This window comes from Malus domestica, chromosome 15 (assembly GCF_042453785.1).
Source record: "Malus domestica chromosome 15, GDT2T_hap1".
NCBI classification, from domain to species: domain Eukaryota; kingdom Viridiplantae; phylum Streptophyta; class Magnoliopsida; order Rosales; family Rosaceae; genus Malus; species Malus domestica.
Window position 1 is genome coordinate 53842432 of NC_091675.1, and position 20678 is coordinate 53863109.

The window sequence follows — 20678 nt, forward strand, 5'->3', positions numbered from 1 at the left end:
TCCCATGTTGATTGTTTGGAGGCACGTAATGCTTGTTTCAAACTGCGTCGTTCTTCAAGTCTCATGCCATCATCACATTCGTCCTCATCGTCATCATCATCACTGCCAACCGCTTGGCCAATGACTTCTCCTCGTAGCCCAGCTCGAATATTTTCCATTCCATGTGTTATCTTTTCCTTTTGCTGTTTTTTATTTTTTTAATAATGTGCTGATGAATGCCTTCACTTCTGGGGGGACATTATCGCATAGTTGGACATTTTTTGCTGGATCTAATCCACTAAGATGGTACTTAAGTCGTGTCACTCCGCCACTCTTCATTACCCGACCACAATATTTGCAAATTGTGCCATGTTTGTTTCCGTCTATTGGGTCTCCATGTTCCCAAGCTGGATCACGTTTAGCAACTCCACTGGACATCTTAAACGTACCTATATTTATTTTTCATGAAAATTAGATAATTATTTTTTGGCCAAAAAATATAGTAGTGATGACGGTTATATAAGAGAACCTAAATAATAAAGTTATTCTAGAGAAGAATTAAATGAAAATGATTGTAAAAATTTAAGTAATTATAAAAATAATATGGAATAATAAAACCTAAATTAATGAATAATAATCCAATTTGATAAAAAAATAATCCTAATATAAAACATAGTGATGAATAATAATCCAATTTGATAATAATCCAATTTAATAATAATCCAATTTGATAATAATCCAATTTAATGAATAATAATCCAATTTGATAATAAAAAAAAACCTAATATTAATGAATAATAATCTAATTTGATAATAAAACCTAATATTAATAAAATAATAATAACATTAAACATATTAAAATTATCCTAGGGAATAATTATACAACATTACTTAATTACTTAAAAAAATTAACATGTAATTGTTAACATTACTTAATTACTTACAAAAATTAACATGCAAGTATTAATTACTTAAAAAAATTAACATACGAGTCCACACAAATTTTTTTGTTGTTGTATAAATTACAATAATATAAATATAAGTTTGTAAACTTACTTTAACTATGGAACCCTTTGTGTTCAAGCTCTGGAATGGATCTGGAATGGCTTTGAAAGGGGTAAGGGAAGAAGAAGAAACGAAAATGCTCTGAATGGCTCTGATACTCCACCTCTGAGAATGTGAAAGAATATCATAGACAGTGGCACACGGTTTTGAATGTGAAAGAATATCATAGACTCATAGTGGCACACGGTTTCATTATGAAAGCACTATTACTTTTGTCCATGGTCTGAAATTGTAAAAAGTGATTGTAAAAGTTGTCAGGTGAGTCAAATAACCCAACCACACACACACACAGAGACACGCCACCACACACGCACACAACACAACACACGCACACAGTCCCTCCCTCTCGATCCTTCTCTCTTCTCTGAGCTCCCTTATCCCCTTTCTCCATTCTCCCACACACATGCACAGAGACCCAAGGTCTCTCGATCCTTCTCCCACACACACGCACAAAGACCCAAGGTTTCTCGATCCTTCTCTCACATCGCCTTCTGCTCCTCCCTCGTTGGCGCCTTCTCTCTCCTTTCTCTCTGCACCGAGGGTCCGAGACCCACATACACACACGCACACCATCGCACCTGCTTCAGGAAGACACCCATCATCATCAGCAACCTTGTCTTTCTCCCTCTCCTTCTCATCTCTGCAACTCGGCGAATACAGGAACTCTGGCAAGTTTCTTGAATTTCTCCAGTTAGGTAAGCTTCGGGTTTGCCTCTTTTTGTTCTAGATTGAAGCTTATATGTGAAATTTAAGTTCAAAATCGTGTTTTTGCAAGGTTTTTGGGATGAAATCGGCTCAGGAATAGGCACACCCATCTCCGGCGAGGCCGTGGGTGTCGACGAACTTTCTTAACACCTTCGACCGTTTCACGGAAAACGGAATTTATAAAAACATTCATCTCGTCTTCTATTTCATTTTGATACCTAGATCGGAGTCTAGGGTGTTCTTTTGCAGTCGGCCGGAGCTGTAGAAGCTCCGGCGTTTTTCTTCGATTAGCACAGTTTCAAAATATCGCGATAGTTTTGGAAATATCGCGATATTATCGATAATATCGCGATATTTTGACGAAAACCCGTTGGATACCTATTAAAATATCGGTAACGTGAAAAATCGATAATATCGACGAAATATTGCCAATATTATCAGCATTTGAGACCTTGGGTGGGACAAGTGAAAAAGTGGGAAGGGAGGAATAAGATTAGTAGGGTATTATTGTCATTTACCATGAAAAAGTTGTCACATATCCTTTTTTAACTTTGATTTGGATGGAACACTAATGGAAGGTCGACATTGATTCGCGAGGTTAAAATTCAGGGACTACACTGATCGATTTTCAATTTCAGAGAACATCATGATTGATAGGGTCAATTTCATAAATCATTTGTGATAAAAACCCAAATAGAAAATAACTGAAAGTATCATCTGACTAATCACCACTAAACGGGAAAGTCTGCTTATGTGGAAGAATGGTCAAAGTTTTAAATTTGAATTCAGGATTTTTCCTAAAACATGCCAATGCCGTGTGTATGTATCGCCTAATTATGATATGACTGTTGGGCCTTCATTTTCAACTATCTATTTTGTCTTGGGTGTGAACTTTTTTCCTTCCGGTCCTTTCCGGTCCTAGTGTAAGTTAAAAATAGTAATTCGTTTGTATTAAAACAACTATAAATAATAGTTCAGTAAAGACTTATGATAAAAATCAAATTAGGCTAAGCCACACAATTGAATGCATAATAATGTGGATCAAATTCGCTATTTATAAATCGAACTTGAGATTTCTCACTTAAAAATGAAAAATAATATCTCTAGATCATAATACATCAGTACGTCAATTTTTGTCTTTATAAACTAGCCAAATAAAAAATGAATTGGCCTAATGGAGGTTGTTAATAGAGAAATGACTTTACTGAAATCGGGAATACAACTTTAAAAGAAGAACAATTAGAGAATACTCTCTGCTTACGTAAACTTCAAAATTCAAATCCCCCTTTGCTGTCTCTAATGTTTTGAGTACTTAGAGAACCTAGCCAGCAACCATAATAACCACAATCACAAGTTCCTAGCCCACTATAGCATAGTAAATGACTATTACTAAATGACAGCACAATTCCTAATTAAAACACCGCGTGCAAGAAATCAAGTTAGTAAGAAGTATTCAATCGAATTTGAACCAGCCACCAAACTACATTGATGGCACTGCATCATGGCCACATGATTATAATTTCCTTGACCTCAGGTCAGCGTGGAAGATGGCAAGGAAACTACTTCGCATATTGTGAAGTCGAGAAAAGAGACCTTATCATAAGTTCATAACACAAGAGATGGATCAGTCTTTGACATTTAATCTCTCAGCCTCTCATCATTTTTAGTAATCGAACGATCATGGATTCAACGACCAATGAAGGAGCCTCTTCCTCTTCTTCTTTCACCCATTCATGGACATATGATGTCTTCCTTAATTTTAGAGGAGAGGATACCCGCTACAATTTTGTAGGTCATCTGTACTACAATTTGGTTCAGAAGGGAATCAAAACCTTCATAGACGATGAGGCGCTTAAAAGAGGAGAGGAAATATCGTTGGCGCTTCTCAAAGCAATCGAGCAGTCGAGGATTTCTCTTGTTGTCTTCTCCAAAAACTACGCTTCCTCACAGTGGTGCTTAGATGAACTCATTCACATCTTTCACTGTAAAGAACAACTGCAGCAAATGGTTATTCCAGTTTTTTACAAGGTGGATCCATCGGATGTGAGGAACCAAAGAGAGAGTTTCGGTAAGGCACTTGCTGACCATGAAAGCAAACTCAAGGATAACATGGACAAGGTGTTGAGATGGAGAAAAACTCTTACAAAAGCAGCAAATTTGTCTGGCTGGTCGTTCCTGGCCGACGGGTATTTTTCTGATCTCTATGTACTTGCAAACCTATCATTCAAATGTAAAATAAGCTTATTATTTGCTTCAATTCATAAGCATAATATCAAGGCTTTTTAGCCAAAATGATTTTTCTGAGATGAGCATAACCTTTTACTGTTCTTGAAGATTTACAATCGATAGAAGTGGATCTTGAGATTGTTCATCATCAATCATTTTGGTTATTCCGTGAAAAAAATCTTTGTTAAATTGAGTGTATTTTTGTCAAATCAATCACTCCACTTGGACTGGTGGTTTCTTCAGTTTAACTGAGATTTCTCACAGAATGATCAAAGTGATTGACAGTGGACTCTCTCAAGAACCACTTCTATCGATTTTAAATTTCAATGACTAAAGTGAAGAGTTATAACAATTTTAGTAACTATTTTAGTTAAAAAGACTAACATAAATATATAATATTTGAGAAATGCTAAGGAGACCCCTCTCATAGAAAGAGTCTCCGTGAGCTCTCTCACACCTCATAGTTTAGTGTTAGTTCCCCTGCCAACATTATAAAACATTGTAGCAAAAAGTTCATAAAGAGTCTCACTTTTTAGAAATTATCCTTAGCATTTTAATTTTTCATAATATTTTGGTATTATTCCCTAACAATATTATAGGAAAACTTGTTTAAGTTATTCATTATTAGTATGTGAAACAAACACATATTGGTGAATATTGTGACATCCCACATCGCCCAGGGGAGTGCTTCTTAAATGTATATTTTCATCCCTACCTAGCACGAGGCTTTTTGGGAGCTCACTGGCTTCGGGTTCTGTAGGAACTCCGAAGTTAAGCGAGAAAAAGGCCAGAGCACTTCCAAGATGGGTGACCCACTAGGAAGTTGCTCGTGAGTTCCCAAAAACAAAACCGTGAGGGAATGGTAAGCCCAAAACGGACAATATCGTGCTACGGTGATGGAACAGGCCCGGGATGTGACAAATGGTATCAGAGCCAATCCCTGGTCGGAAATGTGCCGACGAGGACGTCGAGCCCCTAAGGGGGGTGGATTGTGACATCCCACATCGCCCAGGGGAGTGATCCTTAAATGTATATTCTCATCCCTATCTAGTACGAGGTCTTTTGGGAGCTCATTGGCTTCGAGTTCCGTAAGAACTCCGAAGTTAAGCGAGAAATAGGCCATAGCACTCCTAGAATGGGTGATCCACTGGGAAGTTGCTTGTGAGTTCCCAAAAACAAAACCGTGAGGGAATGGTAAGCCCAAAGCGGACAATATCATGCTACAGTGGTAGAGCATGCCCGGGATGTGGTGGACCCGGGCCAGGATGTGACAAATATGATCCCACATCGATCATATGATAAAATAATATATAACAAATATATGAGAATTTGCACTCCTAATATTAGCGAGAATTTTTGTGGTAAAATCTAATATTGAGTAGTAAGAGATTAAATTAAGACAATATCAGTAATGTTGATGGTGAATCATGTTCGGCCTATAAAATTTATCAACACATAGCTAAACGTCATTCATCTATACTTAATATATAATGCCAACAATCCATTTGGGGTCACGTGCTTCACAACAAAGAATGGGACACAAATGCCCCCAAACAGAAAAGTTCAAATCTAGCCGAAATGAATGCATATAAAATAGTGAATGGGTAATTTTGTCATAAAAAAGAATTTTTTTATTTTTTATTACCTTTTTGTTATGATTAGTATCTTACCATTATGTGGAATATCCAATGATTTCTTTCTTCTGGTCTAATATTATTCATTTAGTCCAAATGTTTGACTTCCTTTTTCTTGAGTAGAGTTGTCTGCACTAGAAATATTGATTACATGGAACATCCACGAATTTCTTCTAATTTAATTATAATAATGTTCTTTTTATGCTTTTAAACTTGTAGGCACGAATATAAATTTATTCAAAAAATTGTTGAAGAGATTTCGGCCCGAGTTTTAGAGAGTACCCATTTGAATGTGGCAAAGTACCCAGTTGGAATAGAGTCACGTGTCAAACAATCCAGTTCGGTTTTTTCGGATCCTCCTGTCCAACGCCCTCAAGGACAAACCGAAGATCAAAAACGCCACCAGCGCCATTTCCTCTCCAGTCTCTCCCCCACACGCCGTTCCTCCGACGCCGCACCGCCCGCATCCACCGCCAATTCTGATCAAGACCGAGATCGGGATAGAGAGAGAGACCGAGACCGAGATCGAGATCGAGATCGCAGTCCTTCAATGGTGCTGCTTCCGCCCTTGCTTTCCTAGCTGGAAGATTTGTATGATTCGCTTTCTTATGTATGCTGTGTTACTGATTGGTTTGGCGATGCAGGCACAAGATTGCAGGCAGCTGGAAACTCAGATAAGGAGGAAAATGTGGTTGCAGAGCGGGAGGAAGAAGTTGCTGATAGTTTTGGGATTCTTAACCGCTTTGATGTTCATAATCGTTGTTGTTGCGGAAATTAAAGCCTGGTAAGGCTTATTTAACGTGATATGATATCGGTCTGATTCCTTTTCTTTCATGTAGACGTGTAAAATAAGGAACAACTTATAGAGGCATAAATTGTAGGATCTTAATTGATCATTGTATATGTATAAAGACCTCTGTATTGAATTATTAGAAATCATTGAATTCATACACAATTATTGAATTCTTTACAGTTATAGTTATGGCAGTGGTGGCTGCTAAATAGGCCTAGGTAGCGAAAAAACGATAATTTTTATTTTGCATTTATTTTTTTTATTAAAATAGAAGAGATTTTTGAATATTTAGATGAACACTTATTATATAGTTGTTTTCTTGTTTTTAGTATGTTTTAATACTTTATAATTTATACCATTTTAATTTGTAATGTATATATTCTAATACAATTATGTATTTTTAAGCATGCCCCGGTATGTACTATTTGCTTGATAATTTGAATCAAATCCACACCATCTCAAAAAAAATCCAATCCATCTCAATACATTTGGGTCAAAAGTTGGAGTTGCAAAGCACAGCAAAGACTACAATTTGAAAATTACTTTTCAGGTTTTATCAAAAGAAAAAAAAAACACTTTTCAATTTCATAAAAAAAAAACACCTAAACCGAATAAAAAAAAATTGAACCAAAATCAAACCTAACCTAAGAAAATTGAAATGAATAGTAATTTTGGTTCGATTTTTGTTTTGACAAAAAACTGAACCGATTGAAACGGACACAACCTTTATGATAGGTTTGGTTATGTAAGTAGGATTATCATAACAACAAGGTCAAGGAGTTAAATTGTCATGACGCTCTTGACCTCTTTATCAGTTGGAATGACTTTTCACGCGAGCTAGAGATTTAAATTATGATTATGTATAATTAGCAAAATCGTTAGTACCCTATGCTCAAGGCCTTAGGCCATCTTTAACCGAGGGCTGGACAGATAACTCGTTTTAACCCTCTGGCCCTCCAAAAAATTAATATTTTAATGAACAGTACATGGCCATATTTGCCTTCATCTCCAACCGAGGGCCATAGGGCTTTTTTTAGCCATGTCACAAAAAACCATCTCCAACCGAGGGTCAACGGGCCATAGGGCCAAACATAATTTATTATTTAAAAACTACAACTTAAATTCAAATTCAACCGCTAAGTGAAACAAATTATGTAAAATTTTGTAAAAAAAAAATATGAAACAAATTTTGTAAAATAGAAGTTATAGGAAAAAAAAATAGAATGAAGTGATATAGTATGGAATGGTGAAAATTATGTGAGAAATGGTGTAGGAATGACTTAGGTATTTATAGGAAAAAAAAAGGTTTAAATTCATTATATATATATATATATAAAAAAAATTGAATACAATGGCTAGTTAGGTAGCCGTTGGATTCAAACTCTTGTTTAAGCATTCTTGTCGGTTAATATAAATACATTCCTGTCGGTTATATCCGACATGATTTTTTGAATTTCTAGCCAGTCGCGGGCTAGCTGGCTGATTGGATTGGGCCAGCTCTTTGGCCTTTTGGCCCTTTCAGATTGTGTGGGGCCCACGAGCCCTCTGCCCTAGCCCTCGATTGGAGACGATTTTCAGGTTATTTTCGGCCCTCTAGCCCTCTAAACCCTTCGATTGGAGATGGCTTTACATTAGCTTTGGTTATTTAGGCTCACATCTTTGTGGCTTTTAAGTGAAAAGGATTTGAAAATGATTCAATTTTTTCAATGACCCTTTACCCTTTACAAAATTTCACTTTACTTCTACACACTGTTATATCTTACCTTATCTCATATACTCGTTTCATTCGTGAAATTGATCAAAGGAGGATACTTTAGTTTTAGTTTTGCTGATGCAGCATAGACTCTCATTTTCATATTTGGGACTCTAAAATAGCAACAATCACATTGGCAAGAAAAACACACCAAAACTAACAGCTACTAAAATTACCGTAAACTCCCTTTATCACAACTCTAAGACCAAACCCAACCCTGGGCTAAATGCTATTTTTTAGGTTTTATTCCCCCCCCCCCCAAAAACCCAACCCAACTCAACTCATACTAAATGTGTGGGCTAAAAGCTAAAAGCCAAACAAAAACCAAATCCCCCCCCCCCCAGGATTTAGCCAGAAAATGGTGTGGGCACCACCAGCGGGACCCCACCCACATGGGCATGTCTCCTAAGATTTATTGAATCCAACGGCTGAGATCGAATATAATCAAATATAACAGTAAAAAAAAGATTTAACAGCCCAAATTTAAATCCAACGGCTAAAATAATTTAAAAAATTATTTAACTCAAAATTCACCCAAATTTAGTGATTTTTCAATATTTATCAGAATTTAAATATTTTTAGGTTAAAATATTCATAAAATTAAATTATGATAGTGTACATAATTTTTTTAAAATTACTTTAAACGAAAAAATTAGCCTAAATTTATTCTTTAATAATTGCAGGCTAAAAAATTTAGACCAAAATGTTAGAGCAGAAAAACTGTTTTTGGGCTAAAACCTAAATTTTCTGAACTAAAAATTTTAGATTTTTGCTCAAAGGTTAGAGATAGTCTAATCAGCTCAATTTCTCAAAATTGTCGTTAAACGCTAAAAAGACCAAAGAGTTCTTGTCACATCAACGAAAGTAATATATCTCTCAACCTAGCTGATATAATAAAGTAATTTGGGATATAAATAATACAAAAAGTAAAGTGAGACGTAATATGGGAGGTAAAGTTAGAAATTCTGTGGAAGTAGAGGGTCATCAAAAAAAATCGCCAAAATCGAATCGGTCCGAGTCCGACCGAGTGTTCCCAAAGAAAAAAAAAACTAATGAAAAAGATTTGAAAACTTTGAGTTTTAATGATAAGGACAAAATAAAGAGTAAAATAAATAGTACCAAAATTGATCTTTTAATGTAAAAATATGATTTTTCATTAAAATAAACAGGACCGAGTGTTTTTTATGTTAAAGTTGCAAGAAAAAGAATAAGCCGGCTCATGACAGACGCGGCACACCTGGGAAGGTCGCTCGCTGAGACTTCTATAAATATTAGAAACCGGAGGAGCTGCCATTTCCGACGATCGAATGCTTTAAAGAGAGAGAGATGGCCCGGCAAGAAAGCAAAGAGCCGTGCAAGAAAGAAGCCTGCAACATTCAAGCATGCCTCTCCAAGAACAACTTCCTTCCTCAAAAGTACGTCCTTCCGTCCATCCTCCTTTTCCTCCTCTTCTCTTTATTATTATGTATCACTTGTTTGGTTTCCGAGAAAATATTGTTTGGTTGCCGAGAAAATGGAGGAACATTTCTACCGTCTCCATTTTCTTTCCCAAGAGTGAAGCTATAAAATTCATGGGTCGAATCGAATATCTTTTCATTCAAGAAGAATTTTTGTTTATTTCTCCATCGTATTGTAATTTATATAAAATCCACTGTGATTTGATTTGTAGCTGGTTAGGGATTTACCATTGTGATTGGCCGCTTGCTTTACTCTTCCCTGAGCTTTTCAAAAAATATATAAATCTGGCGCTTTTCTATTTATATAAGAAGACGGTAAGGGTGTGTTTGTTTGGGGTGATTGGGTTGTATAGGGTAATTGCTAGATTCAAGGCATATCGAAGTTGAAGGTAGAGGATGGGTTACTCATGACAGAAAGTTGTCCGTTCGAATGCCCACAAAAAGGTAGGATTAGAAGGGATGACTTTCCTTTCTGATTAACTTGGACAAATTTGGAAGTTATGATCCATTTTTTCCTTCAATGTGCCTTGATCTAGTGAGTTATGCTACCCAAGCTAATCCTCCCTAAAAATGCACCCTAACGGTTTCCACAAGCGGTTTTCTTGACAATACGTTCTTTTAGCACCGTGAAGGTAAATCTGTGATCTCCGGCGAGGGGGAATTGTACTGATACTTGTATATACAATCCAGCTATAGTGATTAGGAGTTCTATCTTAACTTCACATTTTGTATGTTTCCTTAGCTTATGGATATGAGATTGTTTGAGTTAGGTTTTTGAAACAAGGAAATATGACCGAAAAAAGAAGTTTCCATCTTTTTCTGTCACAAAACTAATTAAAGGAAATTGATTTGTCTCTATATTAGGTCGTCTTAGAAACAGTGGCTTAAGAGGTATAATATTTGTCTCTGTATTTTTCTCCACATAAAATCATTCTTTATATTTAAAATCAAACTATAAGTCGCGAATTATATCTTTTGAGGTGAAACTGTGGATGACAATCAAGGAGTTGCGTCCCTATCTTAGCCTCACATCTTGTTGTTCCATTAGCTTACACATATGAGATTCGTTAAACAAGGAAACATGACCGAAAACAGAAATTGCTGTCTTTTTTTTCTTTTTAAACACAGGTAATGAAAAAAGATCTTAGCACTTTCAGCTATCTTAGGTGGTCTTTAGAAACAGTTGCATAGGAGGTATATTATTTGTCTCTGTCTTTATTTCTCTCCTTACAAAACCATTCTTTGTAATAAAATCGATTACTATGATTCCATCTTGTGTCTCTACTTAGCACAAATTACATCCACTTCTTTTGATTAGTTTCAAAGACTTGCGAGTTATATCTACTTATTTTGAAGTGAAACTTTGGATGATGATCAAGGAGGTTGAATGTTATTTTCAGTTTGTGGATTTTTCAATGAATTGCTCCTGGTGCTTATTTACCAGTTCCCGATCAAGCTTTCAATTGTACTTTTGTTATCAGAGGCTTGCCATGTTACTATAAATTTGAATTTGGGCTATGATGATGTGCATCGTAATAGCTAGGTGATGAACCTGACCGGTATATTGAATCCACTTTTGAATTGTTGTCATGGGAACTGGGTGTGGTACGATGCATAATCTGAGGTCACATTCACTAGTCATGACCTTACTCAGAGCATTCTCTTCCAGCTGCCCTTTTTTGTTCTTCATACATATTTCCTCCTATATGCCTTATCCATGAAAGTGAACACCTGTGGTTGTTTATAGCCAAAAGTTCTGTAATTGATGCAACACGTGTCACTATTTCAGTGTCGAACCGACACAGAAGAGTATATGGTTTTAAGGCCTCCCAGTTATCAAGCTGAACTTTCCACATTTGGAGTATGTAAGCTGTCCTCGTAGCAGTTGCATTCTGGAAGCTGGGATGTGCTAGCGTAACGTCGAATGTTATGCATTTATGATGCTTCTAATGCACTATGTTCTTTTATACATGTTAATGTTTACTTTGTAACTAGTGCTTATACTTGGCAGGTGCTGGAAAGTCATTGAACAGCTGCAGGCGTGCTGCGAGAAATGCACTTACAACTCAACACACTGTGCTTCAGTCTCTGGTCTTTTGAAGCAAAAGCCCAAGTGACAACCACCGTCGAATTCACACCCAAATTGATCAAGTGTAGCTCTCCCTGCATCATCTTCATCTTCCAGGAAGATACCGCTGAGGCCAAATGCTTGATGTGGTTATGACTTACAAGATGCTAAAGCTTACAGTACATTAAATGCAATAAAAGGTGGGAGAGGTAAAGCAAAATGATTTACACAATAATGTCACCCGATAAATGATGCTAGAAATGTTCTATGTTGATGTCATGATTCAGAAATACTAATGTGCATATAGTTTTATACGCATGCGTATGATTTGGATTGAAAAGTCTTGATACAGGACTACCAATGTGCATACACACTATACATGGTATACTTTTACATCATGAATTATACTCGGAATTCTGCGGTTTCAAGCGACCACAGGTTACCGATTGACATGAACACTTGTGGTTTTGGTTCGCCACATCACGAAAAGAATGCAAAAACTACGTTTTCACTTCTCTGATTTGTCACGGACTAACTTTTTTACTTCTGTCAAAATGTGGATTTGTTTGTATGTGATTTAGCACTCCTTTGGGTTGCTCATTTAAATCTGCTTCTGCTTTTTCTAAAAGTTTTGAGTTGCTAGGGCGTTTGGTAAATGTGCTTTTTGAAAAGAAAAAAACTGTGGTGTGAGAAGGCAATTCTAGGGTTTAGGCGTACGAAGTAAACCCTAATAAGTTTACATCCAACCCCAAAACCTTAATGCACGAAAAGCAGGTCGCAAGTTGGAGTTGTCTACGAAATGCAACTCGGTATTTTCATTTCCCGTGTTCCACTTTTTCTCAGAAAGTTTTCGTTTAGCAATACCATTAGAGGACAAGGATCCTCTTCGAATATCATTTATTGTACATCGTACGGTTATAAATCATTTTAAATTTTAAATTTTAAATTGAATATAAATAGTATCTAATGAAAACTGACTGTACGATGTACGATGAACGGACACGATTTATTGATCATCCAGATCCCCACAAAGAGAATCCGAAGAGGATCCTATTCCCATTACAAATTCGTTATGCAAGCATTACGTTTCTGCCTTGTTTCAGGCCGTGCTTGCAACGGGTTTTTCAGAAGCCCTAAAATGAATCCAAAAAAAAAAACCCATGGTTGACCTCTTGAGATGGTGCAAGTATCTCTTGGCTTTTTGTTGTCTTTTCTTTTGGTCAGTGATCCAAGTTGAAAAACAAGCGCTGTCCGAGCAAGATCACGCGGTTTCGACCAACCAAAACAAAAGGTTCACGCAGTGACCTCTAATCCCAATAAAGGCACTACACAACCGCGAACACGGTTATCATCCAGGATATCCAACATCTACTGGGACGCAGTAACAAGTAGTACAAAGACAATAAACACAAAGTTCAAGAAGGAAAGGGGGTTGTGCTTTTCTTTAGAAATTCAATGAATGGCAAATGTTAGCCAGGATATACTGCAGAACCAATTTGCGTAAAATTACAACCGGCGAATGTCTTTCTCAAGTGGGCTGTAACTGTAAAGCCAATCTGAGAAACAAAAAAGGAGGAAACTCTTACCAATCTCTGAAACTATGCAAAAATATATGATTCGATAGGTGGCCTAGATACGATGCTCCATAAAATACAGTTTCGCTTAGCAAGGTCCCGGAAAATAAGCAACCAAGCTTGTGGGACGGCAGATGTGAGCTATAAGGAGTTATCTTGCCGTCTGAGAGGGATGCCTTCAGAACCATCGATTCCATCTTCATCTGCATGCTTAGATAGTCGCACGGAGGACATTGATGTTGGCAAACCTATACAATTTGATAAAATAACCCATCCAAGGTTCAGAATCGTAAAAAGAATTTAATTGTTTTCATGCAGTCCAAAAACCAGGCAGACAAATACCAGACACCCAACCACAGGTCCGTTGTTAACAATCTAAGATTGATGATAATCCGTGATAAAAATATTTAAGGAAGCATACCATCAACCATATCCTTCGTTCTGTGAAGAAGAAAAGTTCCTCCAAGGATGGTCACAAACCCACACATTTCTGTCACAACCTGAGTTGGACTCTGTCTGTCCCAATCCTGAAAGCACAATAAGACACCATGATAAGGTGCAAATGGAAATTTACCAGTGTGAAATATTGCACCTCAGGTGAAAGAAAAAGAGAACCGGATTATAAGAAACAAAAACACAGAAACCACTTGGGCTCATTTGATAAGGTTTTTGTTTTTATTAAAGAGATTGGGGGAGAGAATTGGAAACCGAAGAAGCCAAAATACGTGAGAAAGTAAACCAATTAGAATACATAAATTTAAAAAATTGAGAACTAAGACAATTATTAAATGGACCATTATTTATCTGTGTAATCTGACTTTAGCACGCACACAGACTAAAAAAAGAATTGGCGTTCTAGCTTATAATTTTAATTATAGAGAGGACAGCAGCAATGTACACCTCTATGTAACTGAAGCGTTTCATGGACAGACAGATTCTAAATCAAAATAATCAGAAAACTATTACGATGCAACATACCAATACAAACTGTGAAGAAGAACATACCTTAAACATGATAATGCTAGCCAGAATAGTTAGTGATGTGAACATAACATAGTATATAGGAGATACCACAGCTGTGTTGAAAGTATCAAGTGCCTGCGATGGAAGGAAAACACTTATCAAAATAATAATTAGAACAATCAGAAAACAATAATAATCAAGCAATCATGTAAAAAAGATTCCAGCCTCTCCATAAACCTAAAAAGAAAAAATAAGGAATCAGAAGGTGACTACAATTTCAGGAGGAAATATGTAACACGTGAAAACTTAAGAACTCTTTATTAAATGAGTCAACTAGCTTCTATAATGGGTAATAGGAATGATCAACCGCTTTACTAAAGATTTAAGGGCATCTTAAATGGAGACGTCAAATGATCAACACCAAATTTTTAATTGTCTACGTGCAATTTAGCGTCCAATATCCAGTTTCTCCTCCAACCAATGTTCGAATTATTATTCTCTTGGTATACCTACGTTCTTGTATAAATTTTTTGGGCTGGGTTACCTACCATCTATGATAGTTATCTAGTTTGCTGGTCATTTTACCAATTCTGTGAATTCACTTTGTAATGTTGGATTGAAACATCAGTTTCCTATCCAAAAGAAACGGAACAGATATCAAGGAGCAATACTTGTTGAGTATGAAATTACAAAATCACTTGCTTACAAAGAAAACAATACCCACAACCACACAATGTGAACTATTGCAGGTTTGCCACAATAAAGCATATACGCATATCGTAGGTGAAAACCTGGGACATACTGCATCTCTATGCTGGCTTTGAACATAAATGAAAGCAAATGCGGAAGAACCAAGATAGGGACAAAATTCATGATTGGACTTTTTCCCAATCTCAGGCCTTCCTCAATACAATCGTTAGTTCCTTTTCAGATTGTTGGCATTATCACTATGTTTTTTTCTCTTCCATTTTTCTCTGTCCTAAAATTTTTATTACGTGAGAAGAAAAAGAGTCAACTAAAAGCATTATTGTAAGACTAAGACTTGGGTTTGGTCAAAGAAGTGATGGTAATTATAACTAATTTATTTGGGTATGCACAAAAGTAATGATAACTAAAGTGTAGACCTGAGTTTAGGAATAAACTAGTTGGTTTTTGCTCGACAATATCAACTTCAAAGCAAGTCCGAGTGTTTATTTGAAAGATCAAAATAATAACAAACGAAAAATTAAAATAAAGAACGACGCAAGGACAGAAAAACGACTAATACTTACCTTATTCAAATAATTCATTTGGGTAAGCACACAAGAAATGACAACTAGAGTGAAGACCCAAGTCTGGGGATAAACTAGTTGATTCATGCCCGATAATGTCAACTTCAAAGCAATTCCAAGTGCTTTAACACTCATGACCTGTCAAAGGACACCTTTAGAGTTTTTTTTTTTTTTTTAAAAAAAAAACACATTTGAAAAGAAGACAACATCACATAGATAGGGCAAGCAGACTTCAAATTAATGAAAATATACGGCAATACATACCGATAAGGAGCCAACGAGGGAACAAACTCCAATGTAGACCATTATGTGTGTCTGGCCATATTGCGGGATAAAGTGGAATATAAGTATAAACACAGCAGTTATGACCAAAGCTGCATACATGAGAAAACCTACAACAAACCAGTATGATTATCGAAAAATATCCTTTTTCCTCGTAATGTAGCCAAAGGAGCATAAACCATAGACTAAAACATGAAATTAAGAATAAAATACAATAAAAGAACAATTAGATGGAGAAAATGAACCAATTACCTGGTTCCATGGCAAGATCCCAAACTTCTGTAACAGATTCAATCATACGTTCTTGAGGAGCATGTAAAACAATTGTTGTAGAACCCACAACACACAGAGCACAACCAAGAACCCCAAAAATATGAAGCCTCTCACGTAAAATTATATGTGCAAGTACAGCACTGCAGGACAATATTACAATCAGCACTAAACAATAAGAAGCAACCATATGGATGTGTGAATTTTTATCATGCCTGATAATTATGCTGAGAGCACCAAGAGGAGTTACTAGTATAGCTGGCGCAAACGCATAAGCCGCAAAATTAGCAATTTCCCCAACAATCACTGTCAAAATGGCAATTGTCTGTCAGAATCTTCCTTTTCAAAAATAAGGCCATGACCATAAGACACACAAATAACTATTTGGTTCCTTAGACTATAAAATGCTTGTTTCTATGATCAGGTATACATTAGCATGTAGATACCAGAGAACGATCAGTCATTCCTATTTACTTTTTCTGAGAAAGAAACAACTTTATTGCAACAAGACAAATGGAAAACCATGCTAAGCCACCCTGAAGCTTTGAAACATGAGGTTAATGAGTGTGCGGACATTAGTCTACAATTTGCATCCATCTTTAGTCTATTGTTTCTGACGAGGAAGCAATGATTTTACTGTCAAGGCTCTCTGAAATGCTTGAATTTCGTTCACCAAGATTAGCCAAAAATAGAAGTATCCTTAGAGTTATACATCGTGAAGTAATTTTCAATGACACGTATGCCATCTTATTCATGTCTAACGGTGCAAAAGGCTTTCCCTGAATTTTGATCTTGTAAAGTAAATTTTCCTGAATTTTGATCTTGTAAAGTAAATTTTCCCTAACACCCATTCTTTCCCTGAAGTTTGAAGCTTGTCTACAAGTGTACCAGTTTTACTGTATCAAACATTTGTCCACTAGGATCCATATGTTTGTATGTTCAGTGTACACACAGGTCAGAAAATGTCATTTGTTTTCCTATAATATTCAAAATAACCACCTTCAGTACCTTTCAGTAACATAAATAGAAAGAATAGTCTGCCAGAGAAACAAATAATTGATTTTCATTGATCACGTAACTGAAAAAGAGAAATATATAACTCACTCGTTATCATGCCTACCCACCAAAGTGGCTCGTATAGGTAAGAATATCCTCCGACTCCTGTCAAACATATAAAATGATTCAATACCTATTATCCACTGTCACACAAGAACAGAATACAGAAACATATAAAGCACAAAAGAATAGAAAAGAACCAAAGGCATGAAAGAAAAGCTGAAATTATCTAGCGTATTCCAAAACCAAGTGCTGTCTATATGTTGTTGAGATACTGGTTTTTTTTATGACAAAAGTAAGGTGATGTATTAAAATACCACAGAAGTTAACAAGAAAAATATTAGATGATCAGTAATATGCCATAAATAAAAGAAAAACCCATAAACTAATGATCACTGGACTTGAATTAAAAGTGTCCAATATCCAGACAATGTTCTATCATTACATTCTTCTACACAAGATCAAACTGCTACCAATCACTTAGAGACCATATTGCAATACTTGATTTGGTCAATGGTTTCAGGATGAAAAATATCTAAAATTTTCAATTCAAATCAACTGAATCATAGATGTGTAACACAAAAAATGTAAAACCAGAATGATCTAATTTCAAGTGATACTTAATCTGGCAAAACAAAATCAATAAAAGGTCATACCCAGTGCACAAGGCTCCCGCTTTACGCAGGGTCTGGGAGAGGTGAATGTCGGCTAGCCTTACCCCCATTTTATGGAGAGGCTGCCTTGATATAATAAAATAAATGCATAAAATAAATTTCACATAAGAAACCAAACCCACAAATAATTAGCTGCCTTGATATAATGCATCTATGGCAGGGTTTTCAACCTTGGAAAGAAAGCCGTCTTTTCTTTGAGAAACATGAATTTATTAAAACTGTTAATAAGAACTATCAATTATTATGAAAGACAAGATGTAACACTGATAGATGGAACTATAAGAAACCTTGCAAAGAAGTCTAGAGGACTAATTATGACACAGAAATGAGAAACTCTTTGGACGGACGTCAATGCCATATGGAAAATAAAGAAATCTAAATAGTCACTGATTAAAATAAAAAATATAAGAAACTTCACAAACTTATCCCTTGAATGTAGAACCTTTCACTTCTGAGCTTCTTTCATCTCAGGTGTCTGAAACGCACCATGCGTGTGACAGCTAATATAAGTTAACATATGACAATCATACATTGGCAAAAAAACATTTGCAGTGACATGCGGTTAATGTCAACTGATACTTAGGACTTGGTTTAAATTAAGTTTTTTTTTTTTTTTTCACACGGAGTAATATTCTGTAGGTCAGAACTGCACTAATCAGTCGAACAAAAGCAATTTACAACTGAAGAAAAATCTCTAAAATCAACAACTTTATGAATCAATCTTCATACATCCCATTTCCATTTCCGCGTTACATGAAAGAGATAGAAAGTTAAAACAACAAAGTCTAGAATCAAATCCAATTATTCAATATTATCAAATCCTGCATATGGTTAGAAATGAATGCACACTTACAGACACACGAATCGCATCATATCTTGACAAAGTGAGATTTAAGTTTACAAAGCTGCCCAATTAATATTGAGTGAAATTGGGGTTTTAAAAACAAAACAGCACATATCAGCAAGAATTTAGAGTCAACTTCAATCAACTAAATAGAACAGCTTTGCCCACCAATCTGGACTGATTCACATTCTAACTCATATTCCATTTTCGATAAATTCGCAGTACATTTTGAAAATTGCAACAATTTGAACATAACCTCAAAAACCCAATTGCTCCATTGACAAGAATCTCACATCAGAATGATCAAAAGTGAAGAACCCAGATAAGCATTTAGAATTACAAACCTGCTCTGATGCCAGAAGCCCCAGCCTTTTTCAATCCCTTCTTCTTCACAATGAAACTAGCACCGATAAACAAACTTGAAGACAAAGCAAGAATCAAACCCTTGATGTTGTCAGAGGACATCCCCTTGTACGAGTCTCTCCAGCTCATCGGGGGGCTCTGACCCTCGGACGCCATGGCCGAGAAAACCCCCAAAATTCAAAAACCCTAGCAACCTCCTTCTTCTTCTTCTCAGCTCACACGCTTCGACTGTATCATTACCGTCGCAAAAGTGAAAAATAGCCCCCAAAAGAGAGGCCGATTTTTGACTCGGCCGGGACTCGGAGTGAGTTGGGAAAGCAACCACGCTCGCTCGCTGGATCGTCGTTCACAGAATACAGAGATGTAGATGGAGAAGTGATTGAAGATAATGTCGGCACAGGTGAGTTGGCGGTGGGTACTCAACCAATATACAGCTGGAGTAGATCGGAAGGCAGAGGAGAGAAGGAGAGGGAGAGGTGGTGTGTCGTGTGTGTTAACGGGAATCGAAGTTTTGGGTTTTAATTAATATTTTTAAAGCTGGTTTACCCATCGCAGCGACTTCACTCGGACCAAGGTTGATTATGGTTGTACTCCATCTTCTTTCTTTTCTTCTTTATTGTGTAAATTTTCAAACAAAAAAAAAATACAAATTAGAATCCCTACCTCTTTTCAACAATTTTTTTACTAAATATATGTTTTTTTTTTCCGAATTTGTTTAAGACGCTTTGATAGCCACGTTAGAGCATTTTCAATGAACATGTTGAAAGATAAATGTCAAATGTTAATTTGATCATTGATGAAGCAATGTCAAAAAAATATAAAAAAAAATAATTAAAATTATTTGACATCATATTTTTCATATGTCAAATTTGACACCAAAAGACTCATATGTCAATCCACATAGGATGTCATGGATTGATTGACATATCGATTGAAGTTTCGTTATACCTTCAAATTTGATTGCGTGACATTCCACTTAGAATTTGATATATCTTTTAGAGACTATCATAGTATTTTCAAATGTTATTTACTTACATGTCATTTATGCTTTATATACACCAAAATGTCATATATTTATTTTTAAATTTGTCTCTTTAGTTGTTGGAGGAATTCCTTTTCTATTTTGGTGACATATCAGTTACTACTTGTTAATCTTTTTTTTGTAATATAAATTTTTTTTATTCAAAAGTTATTTTTTTTTTCAAAAATAAATCTTTGATTTAAAATTTTTTTTTATTACTTTGGGTAGAATTAGTTTTTGACACAGTATTTTTAGTTTGTAGTACATTTAGGTTTTAAACATACAACAATATTTAGTACGCGTGACGACCCGTCCCTAATTTCCTATGTAAAATGTCGATTATACCCTTATTAGTAAAGTGGAGTATAACATGGACGTTGTTATTCGATTTTTAATTTATTTTCATATTATCGTAATTAAAATAGTACTCGTTATTACGGACGCATGGGCGCGAATTAGACTCGAATCGGGTTTTGTAACGAAGAGGTTGTGCTTAATTAAAACTAGGGTATAAGCACACACTTTGTGTTTGAACAATTTCATTTTCTTTTTTGTTTTTGATTAAGGAGTGTGATTAGTTTTTAAAATTTTTAAAAAGAGTATGAGACAATGATAATGGGATCTCTTAATAAGGGCATATTTGTTTTAATACTACATAATTACCATTTTGCCCTCTTATG

The 20678-nt window shown here is 35.8% G+C and overlaps 3 protein-coding genes and 1 long non-coding RNA gene across 4 annotated transcripts; 2 read left to right on the plus strand and 2 right to left on the minus strand.

Moving 5' to 3' along the window:
* Positions 1-2930: 2930 nt before the first annotated feature.
* On the minus strand, positions 2931-6030 carry LOC139192421 (uncharacterized). The gene is made up of 3 exons (XR_011576586.1): positions 5892-6030; positions 3894-3966; positions 2931-3744 (listed from the first exon to the last, which is right to left on the minus strand). It is a non-coding gene; the product is annotated as an uncharacterized lncRNA (long non-coding RNA).
* Positions 3246-6572, plus strand: LOC103416390 (disease resistance protein RPV1-like). The gene is made up of 3 exons (XM_029093617.2): positions 3246-3935; positions 5829-6162; positions 6254-6572. Exons 1-3 carry the CDS (start codon positions 3430-3432, stop codon positions 6395-6397), a joined length of 984 nt encoding a protein of 327 aa, XP_028949450.1. The 5' UTR covers positions 3246-3429; the 3' UTR covers positions 6398-6572.
* Positions 6573-9383: 2811 nt separating this feature from the next.
* On the plus strand, positions 9384-12020 carry LOC103402403 (uncharacterized). Its single transcript, XM_008341149.4, has 2 exons — positions 9384-9570; positions 11624-12020. Exons 1-2 carry the CDS (start codon positions 9482-9484, stop codon positions 11727-11729), a joined length of 195 nt encoding a protein of 64 aa, XP_008339371.1. The 5' UTR covers positions 9384-9481; the 3' UTR covers positions 11730-12020.
* A 1074-nt stretch (positions 12021-13094) lies between these two features.
* On the minus strand, positions 13095-19571 carry LOC103402405 (probable magnesium transporter NIPA4). The gene is made up of 9 exons (XM_008341150.4): positions 18959-19571; positions 17145-17201; positions 16256-16346; positions 16023-16183; positions 15753-15880; positions 15489-15626; positions 14260-14352; positions 13676-13781; positions 13095-13502 (listed from the first exon to the last, which is right to left on the minus strand). Exons 1-9 carry the CDS (start codon positions 19131-19133, stop codon positions 13396-13398), a joined length of 1056 nt encoding a protein of 351 aa, XP_008339372.1. The 5' UTR covers positions 19134-19571; the 3' UTR covers positions 13095-13395.
* Between the last annotated feature and the right edge of the window lie 1107 nt (positions 19572-20678).

What these genes read in the sequence shown, in the direction of transcription:
- LOC103402403 (XM_008341149.4), top strand. Translation starts at nt 9,482, where the DNA reads ATGGCCCGGCAAGAAAGCAAAGAGCCGTGCAAGAAAGAAGCCTGCAAC. An exon ending in AACAACTTCCTTCCTCAAAA is followed by an intron (nt 9,571 to 11,623) that starts GTACGTCCTTCC and finishes TATACTTGGCAG; the next exon opens with GTGCTGGAAAGTCATTGAAC.
- LOC103416390 (XM_029093617.2), top strand. Translation starts at nt 3,430, where the DNA reads ATGGATTCAACGACCAATGAAGGAGCCTCTTCCTCTTCTTCTTTCACC. An exon ending in TGGTCGTTCCTGGCCGACGG is followed by an intron (nt 3,936 to 5,828) that starts GTATTTTTCTGA and finishes TTAAACTTGTAG; the next exon opens with GCACGAATATAAATTTATTC. An exon ending in GAGATCGCAGTCCTTCAATG is followed by an intron (nt 6,163 to 6,253) that starts GTGCTGCTTCCG and finishes TTGGCGATGCAG; the next exon opens with GCACAAGATTGCAGGCAGCT.
- LOC103402405 (XM_008341150.4), bottom strand. Translation starts at nt 19,133, where the DNA reads ATGGCGTCCGAGGGTCAGAGCCCCCCGATGAGCTGGAGAGACTCGTAC. An exon ending in GCTCTCAGCATAATTATCAG is followed by an intron (nt 16,184 to 16,255) that starts GCATGATAAAAA and finishes ATTGTCCTGCAG; the next exon opens with TGCTGTACTTGCACATATAA. An exon ending in CTAGCATTATCATGTTTAAG is followed by an intron (nt 13,782 to 14,259) that starts GTATGTTCTTCT and finishes TTGTGCTTTCAG; the next exon opens with GATTGGGACAGACAGAGTCC.